Here is an 18,052-nt window from a genome sequence, read left to right as displayed (position 1 = left end):
TCCCGCCGGGGGACACGAGAGGGGCCCCTCGGCTCATCCCGGCCCTCTCGGCTGCTGCGGGAGCCCTGCCCAGCACGGCTGCCGCTGCTGACGGACAGACGCCCGTCCTGGCAGCTGCCAGGGCAGGCAGGTGCGCGGGCAGGTGTGCACAGGTGAGCGCTGGTGCTGAAGGAACAGCTCCGCTCACCTGCACCGCCACCTGCACCAACAGGAGTCCCCTTGCCACAAACACCCCGCGAACCCCCGTCCTGCGAGCCCCCCGGCTCGTGCCCAGCGCCACCACCGCTGCCAGCCCCCCGCCCAGCTGGGCTTCCCAGGGACTGCCACCCCCAGAGCATCCCCAGCACACCCTGCCGGCCTAAACGCATCTCCAGTGACAAATCTGCGGCCCCTGGCTCAGGTCTGGGGGGTCTGCAGGGACCACCAGGCGGGGGTGGGACCGTGCTGGGCCCCAGGGGTTTGCAGCCAGCCTGGCGCTCGGCCAGGGGCGGCCTTCCTCCCTCAGGCACTTCCTCCCGCGGGCCGGGGCCGGGGCTGCTGCTGCTGATTTCCGATAAGGCTCCTCTTTTCCCTGCTCTGCGCGTTTGCCTTTGCATTTCCTGCGGTCCCGAGCCCCCTCCTCCCGCAGGCAGGAGCACGAGAGCCAGCAGTGTCTCAGTGCCACGCGTGCACGGCGACACCCCAGCACCACCCGTGCGTGGGGACCCCAATCACCTCGAGGGCACAGAGACCCCCACTGCAGCAAGCCCCAAGCCCACAACTCCCTGTGCACCCACCGCAGCCCCGCACAGACAGACGGATGGACGGACAGAGTCCATCCTTGTCCCTGCTGTCACCCACCGAGCCCCCTCGCATCCCCCCAGGGCCGTTCCCAAGCGCGGCTCTGCTAATGAGCCGCCGCCGCATACCGTCCCCGCTCAGACTCATTAATCTCATTACGCCGCTACAAATCACTGCAGATGCCAAGCCGGGGGGAGGTGGCCCGTGGGGGCACCCCTGACACCCAGGAATAGGTTCTCCCCGCTCTGCTGGGACCCCAAAGCACCCCGGGTGGGTGCCAGGGTGGGCGGGGGCCCTGCCAGCCCCAGGCTGGGAGGCGAGGGGCCCCGCAGCCCCCACGGTGTCCCCGCCGTGCCAGCACGGGCTCTCCACGGGGCACGTCTGCGCCACGGCCCCGAAGCGACCCGATGAAAACAATTATGGCTCCTGTCGAGGGCAATGAGGCGCGATGGGGCCGGCAGGGCTGGAGGAGCGCTGCCCGCCCGCCCCAGGCCCCCCTGAGCCCGTGCTGAGCAGGAGGTGACCCGGGCCAGCTGCTCTGCCAGGAGAGCTTTAGGGGAACCCCGGGCTCACGGGGGCTGCAGAGCCCTGCTCCTCCCCTGGTGTCCCCCCCGGATGCTCCTCCCTGTGTCCCACCATCACTATGGCTCATGAGGGTCAATGCCCGGAGCAGGAGGTGACCCCACAGCCTGAGCCCTGCTGAGAAGAGCCCTGCTACGTGGGATGGGACCCCAAAAACGGGCCCGTGGGGGTTTCCAGGGGAGCCCACAGAGTGCAGGAATGCGTGAGACCCTCGCGGGGCCGCGGCGGGGAACAAAACACCCTCAGTGCCGGTCCCCGCGCCTGCATACCTACAGATCAAACCCATATGGGGACCATAAATCTCCCCTTCTCGCTGCTCCCTCCATAGAGATGCCTTTCATGGAGAGATAAGAAAGTTGACTTTGTTCGGGGGGACAATGTCTCTTTTCATACCGGCCCTCACGGAGGGGCCCCCCCGGCGCCTCCCGCCCCACTGCAGCTCCCGGGGTCCCCGCGATGCCCGGGGGTGCCAGTGGCAAATCCTGCACTGCAGTGCCGCTCCTGCTGCAGCACATCAGGGGCAGAAAGCGAGTGATGGTGTACCACCCACAGTGGAAGCCCAGCCTGCCCTCCGCTGCCCCCCGCCCTCCTGCCCGAGCCCCACTCACAGCTTCTCCAGAGCCCGCAGCCCGAAGAAGGAGCCGTTCTCCAGCACCGTGATCTTGTTGTTGCTCAGCAGCCTGCGGGAAGAGCAGAGGGAGAGGGGCAGCCCTGTTACCTCACTGCCACAGCCCCCCAGCCGTGCCCTGGTGTCCCAGGAGCGAGGACAGGCAGACCCCCACGGCCGCGGCTGTGCCACCACGGTGGTGGCCACGGAGGTGGCCCCGCCAGGCACAGGTGGGAACAGGGAATGCAATGGCCAAGTGGGGATGCAGGAGCCATGCAGGATGCTCTGGGGATGCAGGAGCCGTGTTGGGATGCTCTGCATGGTCCTCATGCCATGGACCACACGGACTGACTGCCAAGGGACCCCCGTGCTGGCTCTTGGGGCACCTCCTTGGTGCCAGGAGGTGACCCCCACCCCACATAAAGGGGGCACCCCAAGGACCTGCAGCTGCAAGGGGCCCTCCAGCTCCTGACGGTCATTGTGGCTGTCCCAGGAGCCTCCCAGCAGTGAGATTTTACCCCCAAAACACCAGCTTTGCTGACCAAAGGGCCCCTTGCGGGGTGACGGGAATGAACAGAGGGCACCAGCACCCGGCGATTCAGCCAGGAACTCATTAAAGCTCGTTAGCCCAATTAGCAGAGCCAGACCCGGTCCTCGGGGACCAGCGCTGCCTCCCCGGAACTCCCGTGCGGGCAGCGGCGACGCCAGCGCCGGCAAAGCCACCCAGAGACGGAGCGGGGGCAGGCGGCAGCCGGGCCGGGAGGGCATCCTGGAGGCCTGGCCGGGGGAGCCGCTGAAAAAAAGGGCTCATTGAGGGCCGGGCCGGGGCTGTTTACACACGGCGGGCCCGGCTGAATGGCCGCTGTGTGCTGCCGCCCGGCCCCTCCGGACGCGCTGCCCCCGGAGCCGCCGCCGCGCTCGGTCGGGGCAGGAGCGGGAGCGGCGCTGCAGCCCCCGCAGGCTGGTGGGAGGGAAGGGCCGGGGTCTGGCAGCGCAGCCCCCGCATCCTGTGCTAATGAGGAGCCGCCACCGGGCACCGGCGAGTCCGCGGGGCCCTGGACCCGGCCGGCGGGGAGCGGAAACGTCCGGCGGCCCCGGCAGCTGCAAATTGCTTCCACACGCCCGCGGCCGGAGCTGCCACGGCCAGGGCCGTGCCTGGCCCTCTCCTCCCCGCCGGGATCACTCTTTGCCGGGGCTCGGCTCGCTCCAGCTCAGCCCAAGACCTTTCCCAGGGCAGGGCGCAGCTTCCAGGGATGGTTCCATCGCTCCTGGCGCAGCCCCGGCAGCCCCAATTCCCCGCCACGGCATCGGTGGGGGCTGTTGCTCAAGGCTGAGCCGTCCCAGAGGTTTTCATTCCAGCGGGAGGAGATTTCACAACCGAAGGCACAGGCTGTGCCGGGGATGCAGCCGCGGCCGTGGTGGCAGCACCGGAGTCCCAGACCCGCAGCCCTCGGCCGAGCCCCGGGGAGGCTCGCTCGGACCCCCGGGATCATCTGCTCCTCTGCCATAACACCACAGCTCCCGCCTTAAAAGATCTCCAGCAGGATTAGCTGCACCTGGGATCTGCAGCCCTACCCGGGGCCACCCCGGCAGGGGGACAAAGCCACCCCCGGAGCCCCTCCAGAAAAAGGCTGGGACCCCCACACGGCTCAGGGCACTCTGACCTGCAGGTGCTGCCCAGGTCTGTCCTTTCTCAAGGAGCAAAGATCCTTGACTAAAAGGAGGGCTTGGCACAAAAAGGCTGTGCTGGCAGTGACTGTTTGCCCCAAACTTGCCCCCCAGTAAAAATTTCCTGGGTAGGGATGCTGGCTCTTTTCTTCCCTGTCCCACAGAAGCCATCTGGGTCGCACTCCCCAGTTACAACCCACATCCTCCAACACGGGTTTGTTTTGTTTTCTCTAGTTTCATGGAGATTATGTTCCAAATTGTTTTCTGTTTGGTTTTTTTAGGGGCTTTTTTTTTTTCCCCAGGAAGTTCTCATCAGGCTCCACAGCACTTTCCATTCCCACATGTCCACAGGCAGTAGAGCTGTGTGTGGGTCCTTGGCACCGTCCCCTTACAGGATATTAACTGAGAACCCCCAAAATCCAGTGGGGTCATTGTGCCCACGAGGCCACCCCGACCCAGCCCAGGGGGGCACGGGCCAGCAGCCCCTGAGCCACGCTGGAGGCCCAGCTGTGGGGACAGACCCAGAGCCCCCCACTGCGTTTCAAACCCTGAGAGCTGCCCCGGGAGGAGGGATCCGCTGGGGGAAGGGGCTGCAGGGCTCTGAGCCAACCGGGCTCACCGAGGCCGAGTGCTGTGAGACCCAGGCAGGGCTGGCAGTGGTTTCCCACACGCCCACCGAGGTCTGGGGGTGCAGAGGGGACCCGGTGCCCTCCCCTCCCACCCATCTACAGGCTCGGCAGGCCACGCAAACAGAGCCGTGGCCTTTGGAGCTGTTGCTCATCTCCCAGCTCAGGCTGGGACCCCTCAGCTCAGCAGGAGCAGCCCCCAGCCAGTCCTGGAGGGAGGGCTAGGGATGCCTCTCATCCCCAGGCCACGCTGCCCGAGAGGTTCCGTGCACTCCAGAACCCTCCCTTCTCCTTCGGGAACGGCTCCTTCACCCTGCCCGGTGCCCGGAGACCCTCCGGCCACGCCGGCGGGGGCGGGCGGGGGGCTCCTGCCGGGGACAGCCCCGCCACGGGGACAATAATCGGCTAATTGAGCGGCGGCTGGAAAAGCCCCTCTGGACAATGCGGGGATTAAGGGCTGGAGCACGGAGTCAAACGGAAACGATGGGGGATGCGTGGTGGGGATGGCGGGGGGAGCCCCAAGGAGCATCCTCCCATCGCGGGGATCCAGGCCTGGAAGGGGTGCAGCATCCGAGCTCCAACCCCCCCGCACCAGGGCTGTGGGGGCTTGGAGCCCGCGAGGCTGCCGGCAGAGAGATACAGATCCCTTCTTCTTCTCTTTTTTTTCATCCCAAAAAGAGGAGCCAAAAGTGAAAAAAACAAGATTGTTTTTTCAAGCGTGCTGGAATCCACTTGGATAAATAACAGCTCCAGAAACTGGGCTGCTGAAACAATAAACTTCCTCTGGACCCAACCAAAAAAGGACGCGGGGAGACGGTGGCTCCCCAGCCGGGCAGGGAAGGCAGCGGCGTTCCTGGGGGGCCGCGCTGGGGGCGGGGACCGGCCCGGCTCCGCTCTCCAAGCGCAGTAATTCAAAGCATATGGGAGCAGATACGGCACAGGCTGCGCCCCGAGCACGGCTCGCTGCTCTGCACGGGGATTTCGGGGAGGGAAGAGAGGGGCCCCGGGGCCGCTGAGAGCTGCGGAAGGCTCTGGCAGTGAGAAAAGCTCTGGGGGTAGTGGGATCACAAGGGGGGCACGCAGAGACCCTCAACATCCCGGGGGGAACCCCCATTCCGGAAAGAACCCCACAGCTCCCAGAAGGAACCTTGCATCCCAGATTGGACCCCACATCTTCCTAGCCAGTGGGGTTGGAGAGCCCCAGCCCTGGGGGAGCCCCCCGTCCCTGCTTTGTTTGGGTGCTCGGGGGCTCTTCCCCTCCCTGTGCCGGGCCCGGGCGTTTCCTCCAGCCTCACGTCACGCCGGGCTATTTCGGATGGTGAAAATTATTGTTCCAAGCCTCGGCTTTTGTTAGCACAGGAAAAATAAGCCCCGGAGAGAGGGCGAAGCCTCCCGAGCCAGGCTGGGCTGGATGCTCTGGGCAGCACCACGACCTGCAGCCCCTGGAAAACCCAAACCTGATGGAGCTGCAGCCCAATAAACAACAAATAAAAAGCTGAAGAAGGCTTGAGAAAGAAACCATCTGCAGGGCCCAGGATAGAGCAGCCTTGGAGCAGGGAGTTCAAGTAGAACTGGAAATTGGTCATAAGTCAAAGCCCTCTATTCCCTGCAGACAATCTGTAATTTCAGTGCAATCAAGCTGTGCACATAAATGAGGCCTGTGCTGGGATTCCACATCTGGAAGAGGTTTGGGCTCCCGCCCGTGTGACAGCAGGGCTGGCCCAGCCTCTGCAGCTCTCGTTAGGGATGTGGCGCTTTTTCCATGGGGCGATTAGCACAGGGTCAGCTGGGGGGGATTAAAGGCTCGTTAATCCCTGTCTGCAGCACCCCAGCACCTCACAGCCACGCTGGAGGGACGGCCCAGAGGTGCCAAATCCCCCGGTCCTAGCTGGAGCAGGATGTGGGGCTGGGGCCAGCCCTGCCAGCACAGCCAGGTGACCCCTCTGGGCCCACGAGTCAGAGCAGGGTGACAGCCCAAAGCGCCGAGGCTGGCACCTCTCCTGCAGGGAGCTGGGCACAGGAATGACCTGGGCATAAACTGGGGTGGTGCTGGGGAGCACACACTGAGAAACCTCGATGTGTGAGCATCACCCCCTCCTCAGACCCACAGCCTTCCCTGGAGATCCCTGCTAGGGGAGAGGAGCCACAGCTCTGCTCAGCAGCCACTGGGACACTGGGGCTGTGCCGAGCCCAGCAGTGGCTGCAGGGCAGGTTCCTGGGGCCACAGGAATCCCCCAGCCCTTGTCCTTGGTCCCCCTGCCCATCCAGGGTGTGTTTCTCAGGCGTGGGGGGTAAATGCGCAGCAGCTGCAGCGCAGGATTCCTCAGCACAGCCTGATAATTAAAGATAAATAAAGCAAGAGTGTGGGAAAAGCCAAACGGGAGGCGGGACCAGGGACCCACAGGGTGACAGACCTCCTGCAGCCACCGAAGCCTCTCTGGCCACCCTCCTGTCCCCAGCCTGGGCAGCTGGAGCTGGGCTGGGCCAGCGTCCCTCCCGCCTGGCGGCTGCTGGGAAGAGCCTCCCCCGAGCTGAGCACTCCTGACTCCGGGCTGGACCGGATGAGCGCTGGAACACGGCTCTGCTTTGAAGTGTCACTGCCCCAAACACATTTCCTGCAGCAGGGGCAACAGCAGTGCAGAGCACCATGGGGACACAGGGGACCTGAGAACCATGGGGACAGAGGGGACCTGAGCACCCTGGAGACAGAGGAGACCTGAGCACCCCAGGGCACACACACAGGACCTGGCACCCTGGGGCACTGGGGCGTAGGAGCCCTGCTCACACCCAGCTCACCCGCAGAATTCAAGATTTGGCTGTCCCCAGCAGGATGTCCCCAAGGCACGTGCAGCCCTTGCCACATGCCTGGGCCCCTCCACTCCCTGCCCGCACCCCAGTGGCTCCAGGAGACGCTCCCAAAGTCGGAGCCTCTGGTTTTGATTGTTCCATCTGGAAAGGGTTTGGAATAAATCATGTTTACTGCACGAGAGCAGAGCCAGGGTCACCGCATATTTGTAGGTTTCTGCCTACGCCTGTAGGTTTCATGTCACGTTTTAGTGGGATCGTGTAATGCCCTAATGCTTCTGCACGGTCATCCTGGCCCCTCCAAGGAGCCCTCAGCACAGGCAGCACAACCCCTACCCTGCTGGGAACAGCTGGGCAGGCACTGGAGCAGGCCTGGGGTGTGGGATGGGATGCTTTCCCCAAACACAAACTGACAAAGGACTGAACGTCCCCATGAGTGTTTGCGAGGGCCTGACACGAGGAAGGGCCCTAAGAGGAAAGGCATGAAGAGCAAAGCTCACAAGTGTGATGGAAAGCCCAGCTGTCACCTGCCTGAGGCCCCCCAGTGTCCCCCACCGAGGGAAGCCCAAGACACCCAGCAGTGCTGCTGTTCTGGGACAATTTATGCTTTTAGTGTGGCTGTAGCACTGAGCCCCTGCTCATGGCACCATCCCGTGGCACCGGTGCCTTCACAGCCACACTGCAGTGGGGACAGTGGTGCCAGCAGGGTCACCTTCGTTGCCACCATCACCCCAAAGCAGCAAGCAGCACCCGAGAAACCAGAGCAATGGCAACACGGCCTATGGGCTCAGGACAAGGCAGCCCCCAGACCCAACCCCTGCAGCGTCCCCCCACCCCAGCCAGGAGGGCGAGGTGGGAGCCGTGACCCCGGGCAGGCAGCACAGACACCCTGACGGGACAACGCTCCCTCAGCTGCAGAACTGCCAGCCCAGCCTCCAATCCAGATTTTAATTCAAACATCTCCTCTGGAGTTATAAATAAACCCTGCAGCGAGCAGCACACGGCTGCCAGCTCCAGCCGAACCCCCAACCCCCGGCACGGGGGCCGCGAGGAAGAGGAGCCTTTAGGGATCAAGCAGCAGCTTTAGAACCTCTGCACAAACCCCAAACCCATTAACCGCTCCTGATGGCCTCTCAGTAAATATTTCCAGGGACAGCAGTCACTTTCAAACAAAAACATGTTCCCCAGCACGCAGAAACGCTGCGGAGGGAAGCAGCAGAAGGAGCCCGTTTCCTGCATTTCCAGCTCACGTCCACACCAGCCCCGCTCTGCCGCCGCGCCGTGGGGACAGCGGGGTCCCCCCGGCAGCCCAGAGCCGCGACACTCCTTGAACGCGATTTAAACCACGCTATGCAGCACTGAGCGACGCTTTCGCGGCTGCAGAGCCGCTTACTGAGAGGAAAAAGTACTGAGAGGAAAAAGCAACTTCACTGCGCTCCGGCCCCCGCGGGGCTGCACGCCCAGCCCCGGTTCCCGAGTCCCCGCAGCATCTGCCCGGCACGGGGCCATGCGGGGGCTCCCCGCCGACACGGAGAGAGCTCAGCGCGACCCACGCGTGGGCTCGGGTCCCGCTCAGGGTGCCCCGGGGCAGCGGGCGTGGGGCGGCAGCGCGGCCGGGGCAATGCCGGGCCGGGGCGAGGTGCCCGGGGGAGATGCCGGGGGCAGGAGGGGATGCTCGGGAGGATGCCGGGGGCGGCCCGCCCCGGCCCCGCCGAGGGCACCGGCTCGGCCCCCCCGACGGCACCGGCGTGGAGGAGCGGGGGAGACCCGCACGGAGCGGAGCGGGACCCCCGCGGGCAGGGGCCCGAGCTCCGTGGGGTCCCGCAGGACCGAGAGCGACGGTGTCCGGGTCCCACGGCAGCCCCGGAGGGCTCCGGCTGCTCCCAGCCCGGGGCCGAGCTGGAGCCGTGCGGGGTCAGAGCCCGCGCGGTCCGTGTGGCCACCCTGCGGTGCCTCGCTGCGACATCCCGGCTGTGACAAGCACAGGGCGCCGTGTCGAGGGTGGTGACACACACGTGGGCCCGGCAGATCTTTTTGTGAGTTTTTTTGGAGTTCTGTGGTGTCGCACTGCCTGCGGGACCGGGGACCCCCTGCCCAAACTGTCACAGTTCACTCCGTGGTCACGCTGCCCTGTCCCCTCCCCGCCTCCGCTCTGCAGTTAACACTCGTCCCCCTCTGTTCCTTGTTTGCTTCACTGCTTTTCTCACTAAGTTCAATATTTTTCTTCCCTCTCCCCCCTCTCACATCCCCGCAGCCCTCGCCTGGCTCCAGCCCTCTCGGCCGCCCGGGGCTCGGCTTCTCCGAGGCCACGGCTCGCTCAGCCCCGAATCAAAAGGGATCAAAAGCCGGCAATGAAGTCTGCAGGACCCCGTGCCAGGGAGCAGAGGAAAAGGGTCATGGAAGGACGACGAGACGACGCTGTGAATGCGGTTTCTCTCCAGGACCAACAGTTCCTGGAGGGGAAAAGAAATTTACTCCTCTCTCCAAATAAATACAACCCGCCGCGGCAGTGGGCGCCGGGGAGCGGAGAGCTGCTCAGCTCACGGCCCAGGCTGCTCCCGCGTGTGCTGCGGTCGGGAGCACAAGAGCCCGGTGCCCGCAGAGCTCCCGGCCCGGGCACCCAGGCAGGACAAGGATTGTGGCCCCAAGGGCTCCTCCGTGGCCAGTCCCACTGCCCACAGACCTCCCACCTCTGCCCTTGGGATCAACTGTGGCACCCCAGAGCCCTGGAGACCAGCATCGTCCTGCTGGTCAAAGAGACAATGAGGTGTCCCACACGGATTTCCGTCTTTTATTTTTTTTTTCTTTCTTTCTTTCCGTTTTTTCCACTGAGCAGAATTTTCCCTGCCTGGGTCTGTCCCGCACCACGGAATGTCGCTGCCCCAGGAGCAAGTCCTGGCACAGGACACCCCCGGCTCGAGGAGCCTCTCAGGGACGGGGTGGGATTCTCCTGGGGCTGTCCTGTGCAGCACCAAGAGCTGGGCCCAACGATCCTTGTGGGTCCCTTCCAACTGAAAACATTCCTTGATTCTGTGCTGGTCCCAGATCCTGCAGCTGAAGCTGGAAGAGCAACAGGAAGCTGTTTGCGTCCAGCATCCGCCCTGAGACCCTGCCAGCATCAGCCCGGCAGGGAGCCCTCCCAAAGCCCCCCATGGTGAGTGGGGCCCCCCTTCCAGCTCTGCACAGAGCAGGAGTGGGCTTCCCTCCCTCCCAGGGAGGGCATGAGCCTCCAGGCTGGAGCCTGCTGCTCTCCCTGGGCATTGCCACAAGGGAAGGGAGATTCCTTGTCTCAGGCACTCACAACACACCCAGCACAGCACCACACAGGGACACCCCAGAACACCTCAGGGTACCGGGCCCAGCCACCTCCTTTCACTGGATGAACCTGAAATGAAGAAATCTGCATCTCCAGGAGCTCCAGTAGCAGCACTGGAATTGCATCCATGACACTCTGAAGCAATCAAACCTCTGGGCCTCCTCTTCAGAATTTCAGCCTCTAAACTCCCTCCAAGAACAGTGAGAACCTTGTCCAAACTGTGACGTGTGGAACACCCTGCCCCAGCCCCGCTGGAGGAGAGGAGCTCAAGCAACACTTTCCACATGCTTTGAGCCTGAGAGTTCAGGTTCTTTCAACTGCTTCCAAGCCCCTCTCTCTGCTTTTCCAGCCCCGACCCCTCCTGATGCCTCTGGCCCAGGAGACAAGGCAACCCGTTTGAAACTCCATCGCCACGGTGCTGGATGCCAAATCCCTGTGTCCCTCCCTCCCTCCCACTCGAAGGTAAAAACCTCCTGAACTGCAGGCACAGGGCAAGACAACAAGCACGAGACTCTCTCAGTTCCTTTCACTGGGATCCAATAAAAACCTTGGCAGTGGCCGTCCTTCCTGCCGGAAAGCCGATATCCCAGAAATAAACACGCTTCCCACTTTGAAGGGCTGCAGGGGGATCCGCCTGGGCTGAGCTGCTCTGCTGTCCCAGCTCCCACCTGGGCAGCACCCAGCAGCAGCAGGGAGCTGACCCCCAGCTCCCCATCTCTGCTGCTTGGGCCCTGCTGCTTCCCCGAGGGTGAGGATGACTCATTTCCCAGGAGCTGGAGGAAGAGCAGCAGCAAATCACCCTGTGCAGCATCACCAAGGGGTTTATTCTTCGCAGAATCAGCCAACTCTGCCCATGGGTCTGGTGCCAAGCCCCCAGGAAGTTTTTCACCACAGAGCATGTGAAGTGCTGAGGCTCTGGGGGGTCAGCCTGGTCCAGCCCCCACCCAAGGGAACAAGGGTGACCTCAGGGGACCGCTGGGCCTCCTGGGGCCATGCCTTCGCTCCAGAGGGGACAACGCCAGCACCATCGGCCGCTGGAAGTCACGAGGGCGGCGGAGGCAAAGCAAACCCTGCCAGGGCCAGTGCGGGGAGCCCGAGCTGCCGCTCCGGGGCTCGGCTGGATGCAAACCCAGCCGGGGGCGGGGGCCGGGGCTCCGCGCCCTTCATTCGGAGGCCGGGGACTCTTTCAGGACTCTTTCAGGACTCTTTCATCCGCGGCCCGCTGGCTGCACTCCAGTGACCAGCAGCTCCCATCTGCCGGGTGATCTCTGCCGAGGGAGTGGGGGGGTCTGCACCCCGCGCCCCCCAACAGGTGGCCGGTGCCACCGGCGCCGCATTCCCCGGGCTCCAGGCGGGTGCCTCGGGAGGTGCCCGTGGGCAGCGCCCTCTCTCCGGCCTCGGGGAGGCTCAGACCCGTGGGAAGAGGGGCAAACCTTCCGGGCACAAGGAGAAAAGCCAGCTGGAAGCTCCACGGGTGGGAGAAGCAGCTGCAGGGGAAGGAGCAGAAGCTCTCGCAGATCCCCGCTCCTCTCCAGCCCCTTGCCACAGCCCAGCTCGGGCTGTCCCTGCACAGCATCCAGGCTGCTCCCCGGTGGCCACGTGGAGCAGCCCAGAGAGCCCAGAGAGCGGCGTCCTGGAGAGGTGTCCGGGGCACAGCGCATCCCCAGGGCCGCCGAGACGCGCTGCTCTGCCACAGCCCCGCGCAGGGAGCCCCCCAAGCCCCCTGACGGCCTCAGCAGGGGCTCCGCACCTGAGCCAGGTGGGCACAGGGCGACTTTGGGGCCCGGGCCCCGTGCCCGGGCCGGCAGCGACACCCAGGGGCTCCTGCGGGGACAGCTCGCGACACGCGACAGCTCGCCCGGAGCCACAGCGGCTTTTGGACCATCCCGACCAAAACCCGCTGCGCTTTCTCGGCCAGCCCCGTCTCAGCTGCCTTTCAACCACCCTCCTCTCCGCACCCCAGCTCCAAGAGCAGCTCAGGGCATTCATTCACCAGGCTGGAAGATAAAAATAACATCTTTAATAGCTTTTGAGCTGGCACAGATGGCATTGAACGGAGCACTGTTTATTACTAGACGATGAACCACACACGGCGCAGCGCGAGGGGGGCGGCCCCGACCCCCGGCGCTTCTAAACCACGGAGCTACGACAGGTTGGAGGTGGAGTTCTCTTTTCATTTACATTCAGCTTTTGGAGAGTGAAACCAACAGCGAGATTTAACCACACGCACACAGAGCAAAGCCTGGGGAGGATGTTCCTGCTGGCAGCCGAGCTCCCCTCCTCTCAGCAGACACAAAAGCCCAAAAATCAGCTGTGACACGGGTTGTGAGACCGGCCAAACAACACAGGACAAGGCAGGAGCTTCTGCTCACACCTGGAGGAAAGTTACTGCAGTGACAGTCCCATTTCCCTCTTCCAAAAGCAGGGGAGGATGTTAAGCCTAGAAGCTCTCTCAGTGGCCAAATGATTTTTTTTAGGAAGCCAGAATGCAGTGGGATAATAAAACTTCATTTTCTGAAGTATTTTCCCAAGGAAAGCTCCCTGCTGCCCTGAGCCAAGCACTGTTATCCTCACACGTGTGTAAAGGGGATGGCACAGGCACCAAACCTTGGAAAGCAGCAGCAAGCTGGTGGCAGAGCAGAGGCCTGGCAGAAAACCCCCATTCTGACCAAAAAACAGCAGCAAAACTACGAGGCAGGATGAAAATAATTCCCAACAACAGAGGAGGGGAAAGGAAGGGAAGGGGGGAAAGCATTCCAGATCTGGGCAGCCACAGAGCCATGGGAAAAGTTAATGTCAGCTGAAAAGGACAAAATTGAGCTGAAAAGACACTCCCACACTTGTGATGTGCAGCCAAAGCCTCACACCATGAACTCACAGTGGCAGCTGAGCTCCTCACTGTCCCCTGTGCCTGTCACTCACCCCTCCCCATGGCCAAGGCCTCTCCTGTGCCCCATCCCAGCTCCTGTGTAACCATCCCACGTGCAAAACTTGTACTTGGGGAAACATTTACAGGTTTCTGGCAATCATAATGTTTTGAATGAAGCGTTTAGTCCTCAGCAAAAACAACCACCAGCACTGCTGCAGTGACACCCACCTTGCTCAGCAGCAACTCCAGCCTGACAAACACCTGTTTGTCCAGCCCAGTTACCCCAAAGTCTCTGTCCTTGATGACCCTGAGGAACCAAGACACCACAGCCACTTCCAACCCTCGATTTCCTTGTTGGTTACAAAGATCTCCAGTTTCTAGGGGTACTCTATAATCACAATGATCACGAGGCATTCTGGCCTCTGCTCCGAGGAATTCCCTCTCACCATCACGATGGGTGCCGACATGGAGGGAGGTAAAAATGCATAGTGAGGTCTCCCACGGCGAGGTCTCTCTTGTGCTGAGGCCACTTGTCTTCCCTCTAGTGCCCCTGCACTGTCACAGCCTCTGTCTGGCCTCCACCCCCAGCGGGGGCCTTGTTGGAATAATCCCTCTCTCCAAAAATAGTGCTCCCGATCCTGACGTTTGTGGATCCAACCTCTATCTGGGAGAGACAGAGAGGAGCAGCTCAGGGCAGGGCTGCCACCACCCCAGCTCAGGGCAGGGCTGCCACACCCCACGGCCCAGCCTGGGCTCCCACAGGATGGTTCCTCACAGACTCAGCACCCACAGCTACACCCAGGGGCTGCTTTGATCCCAGGCATCTCCCCCAGGACCAGGAGAGCTGCACTGGGATCTTCACCCAAGGGGAAGCCTTGGGTTTGGGTGGCACCTGGGCTGGAATTTGGGGTGCAGGCATGTTTGTTCCCCCAGGGAAGGGGCAGACACACACTTACTGCGTGCTGGAAGTCCGTGGACATGCCCATGCTCAGCTCCACCTTGTCCAGGGGCAGGTTCAGCTTCTCACACACCTCCTGCCGCAGGGACAGCAGCACCTGCAGGGCACCAGGGGACAGGAGAGGTCACACACCTGCACAGCCATGCCAGCTCCGTTCCCAGGGTGCCACAGATCCTGGTTCCTGCCTGTCCCTGATGTTTCCTCCACACAGGACCTGAAACTCCCACACTTCTCACAGAAGCACTGTAACAGTGTCTGGAGGTTTCCCAGATTTACTGACAACACACAGGAGGCTCAAACCTCACCTGGGGCTTCAGCACAGCAACTGCTGCCCTGCCAAAATCCTGGCTGCAGCTTCAGAGGATGGGTGGGAGCAACACCCTGCAGAAAGAAGCCTCACACCTGCACTGACACCGGTACTGAGGGCACTGCACAAGGTGTCCCACCTCCTGACAGCCTGACTTGCACTGGTTTGACTGGGACAGACAAACTGTGCCAGGAAACCAGCCCACAGTGACATTTTCTCTGAGAAAACTTTACCTGGAAGTCAGGATTTGGCCCCTTACTGAGGTCATGCCCGATGCTGCCGATGGTCATCAGCCCCACGAATTCCAGGCTGGGGCACTTGTTGATGACGTGCTCCACAGCAGCCGTGGTGTCCCTGGGAGCAAGGCCATGCTTGCCTGCAAAAGCACAGGGAGATCAGTGCCCAGCTCTGCTTTCAGAGCACAAACCAGCCCAGCTCATCCCAGTTCCCTGCCAAGCCATGCACATGTCACAAAGAGCCACTCACTGTCCTCCCCGCTGGTGTTAACTTGCACCATGACCTTCAGCTTCTGGGATGATCCTTTTTTCTGCCACGAGCTGTTGACTCTGTCTGCCAGTTTCACAGAATCCACTGTTTCCAACATGAACAGGTTTGGGACAGCTGGGGAGAGAACATAGCCTGAGGGAATTCTGCTGGCACGGGATTGTTTGTACCTCCAACAGCCACTGGGGAGTTCATGGGGATTGTTTCAGGGAATATCCTGAGCTGGATCCCAAGGATGGCTGAGTCCAACACCTGCTCCTGCCCAGACACCCCAACAATCCCACCCTGAGCATCCCTGGGAGTGCTGTCCAAACCCTCCTGGAGCTCTCAGGGCTGTGTCAATTCCCTGGGCAGTGCCAGCACCCTCTGGGAGAAGAACCTTTCCCTGAAATCCTGACCCTCCCTGACACATCTGAGCACTGGAAGACCACTGCCCACATCAAAGCAAGCAGGACCTACCGATCAGCTTGTTGACATTGTTCTTCTGCAGGTGGCCAATGAAATGCCACTTGATGTCTGGACAGGATGAGAGAATCTGAAAGCAGAGGGAACACTCAGGTTGGAACAACAACTCCCTCTTCCCCCACGCAGCACTTCAGTCTTAGTTTGCCCACAACCAAATACCAGACACCCAATTTCTTTGTTTGCTGACCCTGAAGACTCAGCCTGTGGTTGTGCTGAGGTTGAGCCTGAGAGGGATGGGTTTGTGGCTGCAGGGAATGCTGTCCATGGGAATGGTGAAGGCAAAGCTCTTGTGCAACAGTCATAAAATTATATTTCCCCCAAACTGAGTGCTAATGGCTTTTTTTTTTTCCAACAAGGACTGTGCTTCTCCTAAAGAGAGCACAAAAGGCAGAGCACAGTGCAGACAAGTCATGACTAAGGCAGATGTATTCCCAAACTCCTCTGGAGCCAGCCAGGCAGGAGGGGGAACAGGGCAGAGGCAGTGAGCCAAGAATAACCCACCATTTATCTGCACAGATAAGGATCCAACCAAACCCCTAACAAACCCCAGGACTTTGAACAGCTCCTAGGACACAGCTATACATGGTAAGAAAGCATGAAGGGAACTGTGTGCTTACCCTGGAGTCTGATGCCTTTTCCAGTAGCTCCTGAACCTGGGAGAATGAAGGAGAATTAAATTCTGTTAAACCCACAGCAGGCAGAGGATTGGTGTCCTTGGGATGTGTGATCTTGGGGCAACCTGAGCCTCAAAACCACGAGGCCAGGGAATGATGTGTCCACAGAGCCACCCAAACAGGGCTGGCCCAAGCCCTCAGGAGGAATTTCTTCATGGAAAGGGTTGTTGAACGTTGGAATGGCTGTCCAGAGAGGGGTTGGAGTCCCCACCCTGGAGGTGTCCAAGGAAGGACTCAGGAGGTGGCACTCAGTGCTCTGGGCTGGGTGACGAGGTGGGGATCGGGCACAGCTTGGACCTGATGTCCTTGGAGGCCTTGGAATGATTTTGGGATTCTGTGCCATCTGCAGGGGCCCTGTCCCAGCCCCCTGACCCTGTCCCAGCCCTGCTGACCCTATCCCATCCCTGCTGACCCCTTCCACCCTCCTGACCGTTCCCATCCCTGCTGACCCTGTCCTCCCAGCCCCGCTGACCCCTTCCACCCTCCTGACCGTTCCCATCCCTGCTGACCCTTTCCAGCCCCCTGACCCTGCCCCATCCCTGCTGACCCTCTTCCATCCCTGGTGACCCTGTCTCAGCTCCCTGACCCTGTCCCAATCCCATCCCCGCTGACCCTGTCCCATCCCTGCTGCCCCTGCCCCATCCCTGCTGACCCTCTTCCATCCCTGGTGACCCTGTCTCAGCTCCCTGACCCTGTCCCAGCCCCGCTGACCCTGTCCCAGCCCCCTGCCCCCTCCCAGCCCCCCACTCACGTAGTTCTCCCCGAAGCTGCGCTGCCCGTGGCTGTAGGCCTCCATCACCATCTCCGCCGGCTTGGTCTTGCTGACGGCCACGAGCCGCGGCTGCACGGCCGGGAGCCCCTGCGGGAGCACGGGGGTGAGCACGGGGAGCCAGCCCAGCCCCGGAGAGCCCCGGGCTGCGGGGGAACCAAGGGGCCCGGCCCTGTCGGGAGTGCGGAGCGGGAGGGAGCTCTGTCGCGATAGCGGGGCCCGCTCCCCTGCTGGGGGGTTTGCACACCCACACCCGCGGTGGTGGCTCTGGGGCACTGCGGGTCTGTGCCCACAGTCACCGGTGATGGTCCCCATGATGGGACCCGTCCCGCTGGCCCTGTCCCCACGGTCACCGGTAACCCTCAGCGCGGGCCCGTCCCTGTGGTGACGGAGGCCTGTCGCCGTGGCAGCGCCCCCGCCCCGCGGGTCCCACCGGGTTGCCCCCCGTGTCCCCCTCACCTGCGGCCGCCGCGCCGCCGCTTGCTGCACCTGCTCGGTGACGGCGCGGAGCGCCGGGCCCAGCCCGTCCCCGGCGGCCATGCCCGCTCTCCACATCCCCGCCCGCCCGCCGCCACTTCCGCCACACATCCGCCCCGCCCCCGCTCTCCGCCAATCGAATCGCTCCCTCCAGCGCCGTCGACCAATGGGAGCGGCGGGGCGGGGCGCGGCGCCGCCATGTTGGGAAGGTCGCTGGCGCCATGGCGGCCCCGGGGGAGCGGAGCCCGGCCAGGGCTCCCCGCTTGTCCCCTCGCCTGGGTTTGGTGACAAATCCAAATCATTCCGTGCCCTCAGTCACCGCAGCGAGCGCTGCCAGCAGCCCACCCGGCTGTTCCGGTCCCAGCCACCCTCCACACCCAGCGCCACAAATGATGTTGTTATCCCTGCATGAGGGCCTGCCGAGGCTGTGAATTCCAATTACTGAGGGGAAAAGCGGCGTGAAAGCAAGGCAGGGAACGGGGCTGCTCCGGCAGGCCCCGTCTGAGGTGAGGGAGGGCTTGGAGCGCGGCCAGAGCCCGACGGCAGCTGGAGGGGCCGGGACAAGGCCCGGCTTTATGGGGCAGCTCCCGGGGCAGAGTGGGAGAGCGCCGGCTGCAGCACATGAACTCAAATATTTGTCCTAAC

General features: G+C 62.6%; 1 protein-coding gene across 1 annotated transcript; it reads right to left on the bottom strand.

Moving 5' to 3' along the window:
- Window positions 1–12,389: 12,389 nt before the first annotated feature.
- LOC121360042 (pyridoxal phosphate binding protein) lies at window positions 12,390–17,510 on the bottom strand. Its single transcript, XM_041479498.1, has 8 exons — window positions 17,390–17,510; window positions 16,913–17,020; window positions 16,105–16,140; window positions 15,482–15,557; window positions 15,005–15,139; window positions 14,752–14,894; window positions 14,210–14,308; window positions 12,390–13,917 (listed from the first exon to the last, which is right to left on the bottom strand). The coding sequence occupies exons 1-8, from the start codon at window positions 17,483–17,485 to the stop codon at window positions 13,795–13,797; spliced, it is 816 nt and encodes a 271-aa protein (XP_041335432.1). The 5' UTR covers window positions 17,486–17,510; the 3' UTR covers window positions 12,390–13,794.
- Window positions 17,511–18,052: the final 542 nt, after the last annotated feature.

Source organism: Pyrgilauda ruficollis, unplaced genomic scaffold (assembly GCF_017590135.1).
Source record: "Pyrgilauda ruficollis isolate IOZ18807 unplaced genomic scaffold, ASM1759013v1 scaffold113, whole genome shotgun sequence".
NCBI classification, from domain to species: Eukaryota; Metazoa; Chordata; class Aves; order Passeriformes; family Passeridae; genus Pyrgilauda; species Pyrgilauda ruficollis.
The sequence above is the reverse complement of the archived record's forward strand: the minus strand, read 5'-3'. Positions and strand labels throughout refer to the sequence as shown.

Coding starts and splice junctions, on each gene's coding strand:
- LOC121360042 (XM_041479498.1), bottom strand. CDS start 17,485: ATGTGGAGAGCGGGCATGGCCGCCGGGGACGGGCTGGGCCCGGCGCTC. Junction 16,141..16,912: donor GCAGCTTCGGGGAGAACTAC/GTGAGTGGGGGG, acceptor TCATTCTCCCAG/GTTCAGGAGCTACTGGAAAA. Junction 14,309..14,751: donor GGCCAAATCCTGACTTCCAG/GTAAAGTTTTCT, acceptor GGTGCCCTGCAG/GTGCTGCTGTCCCTGCGGCA.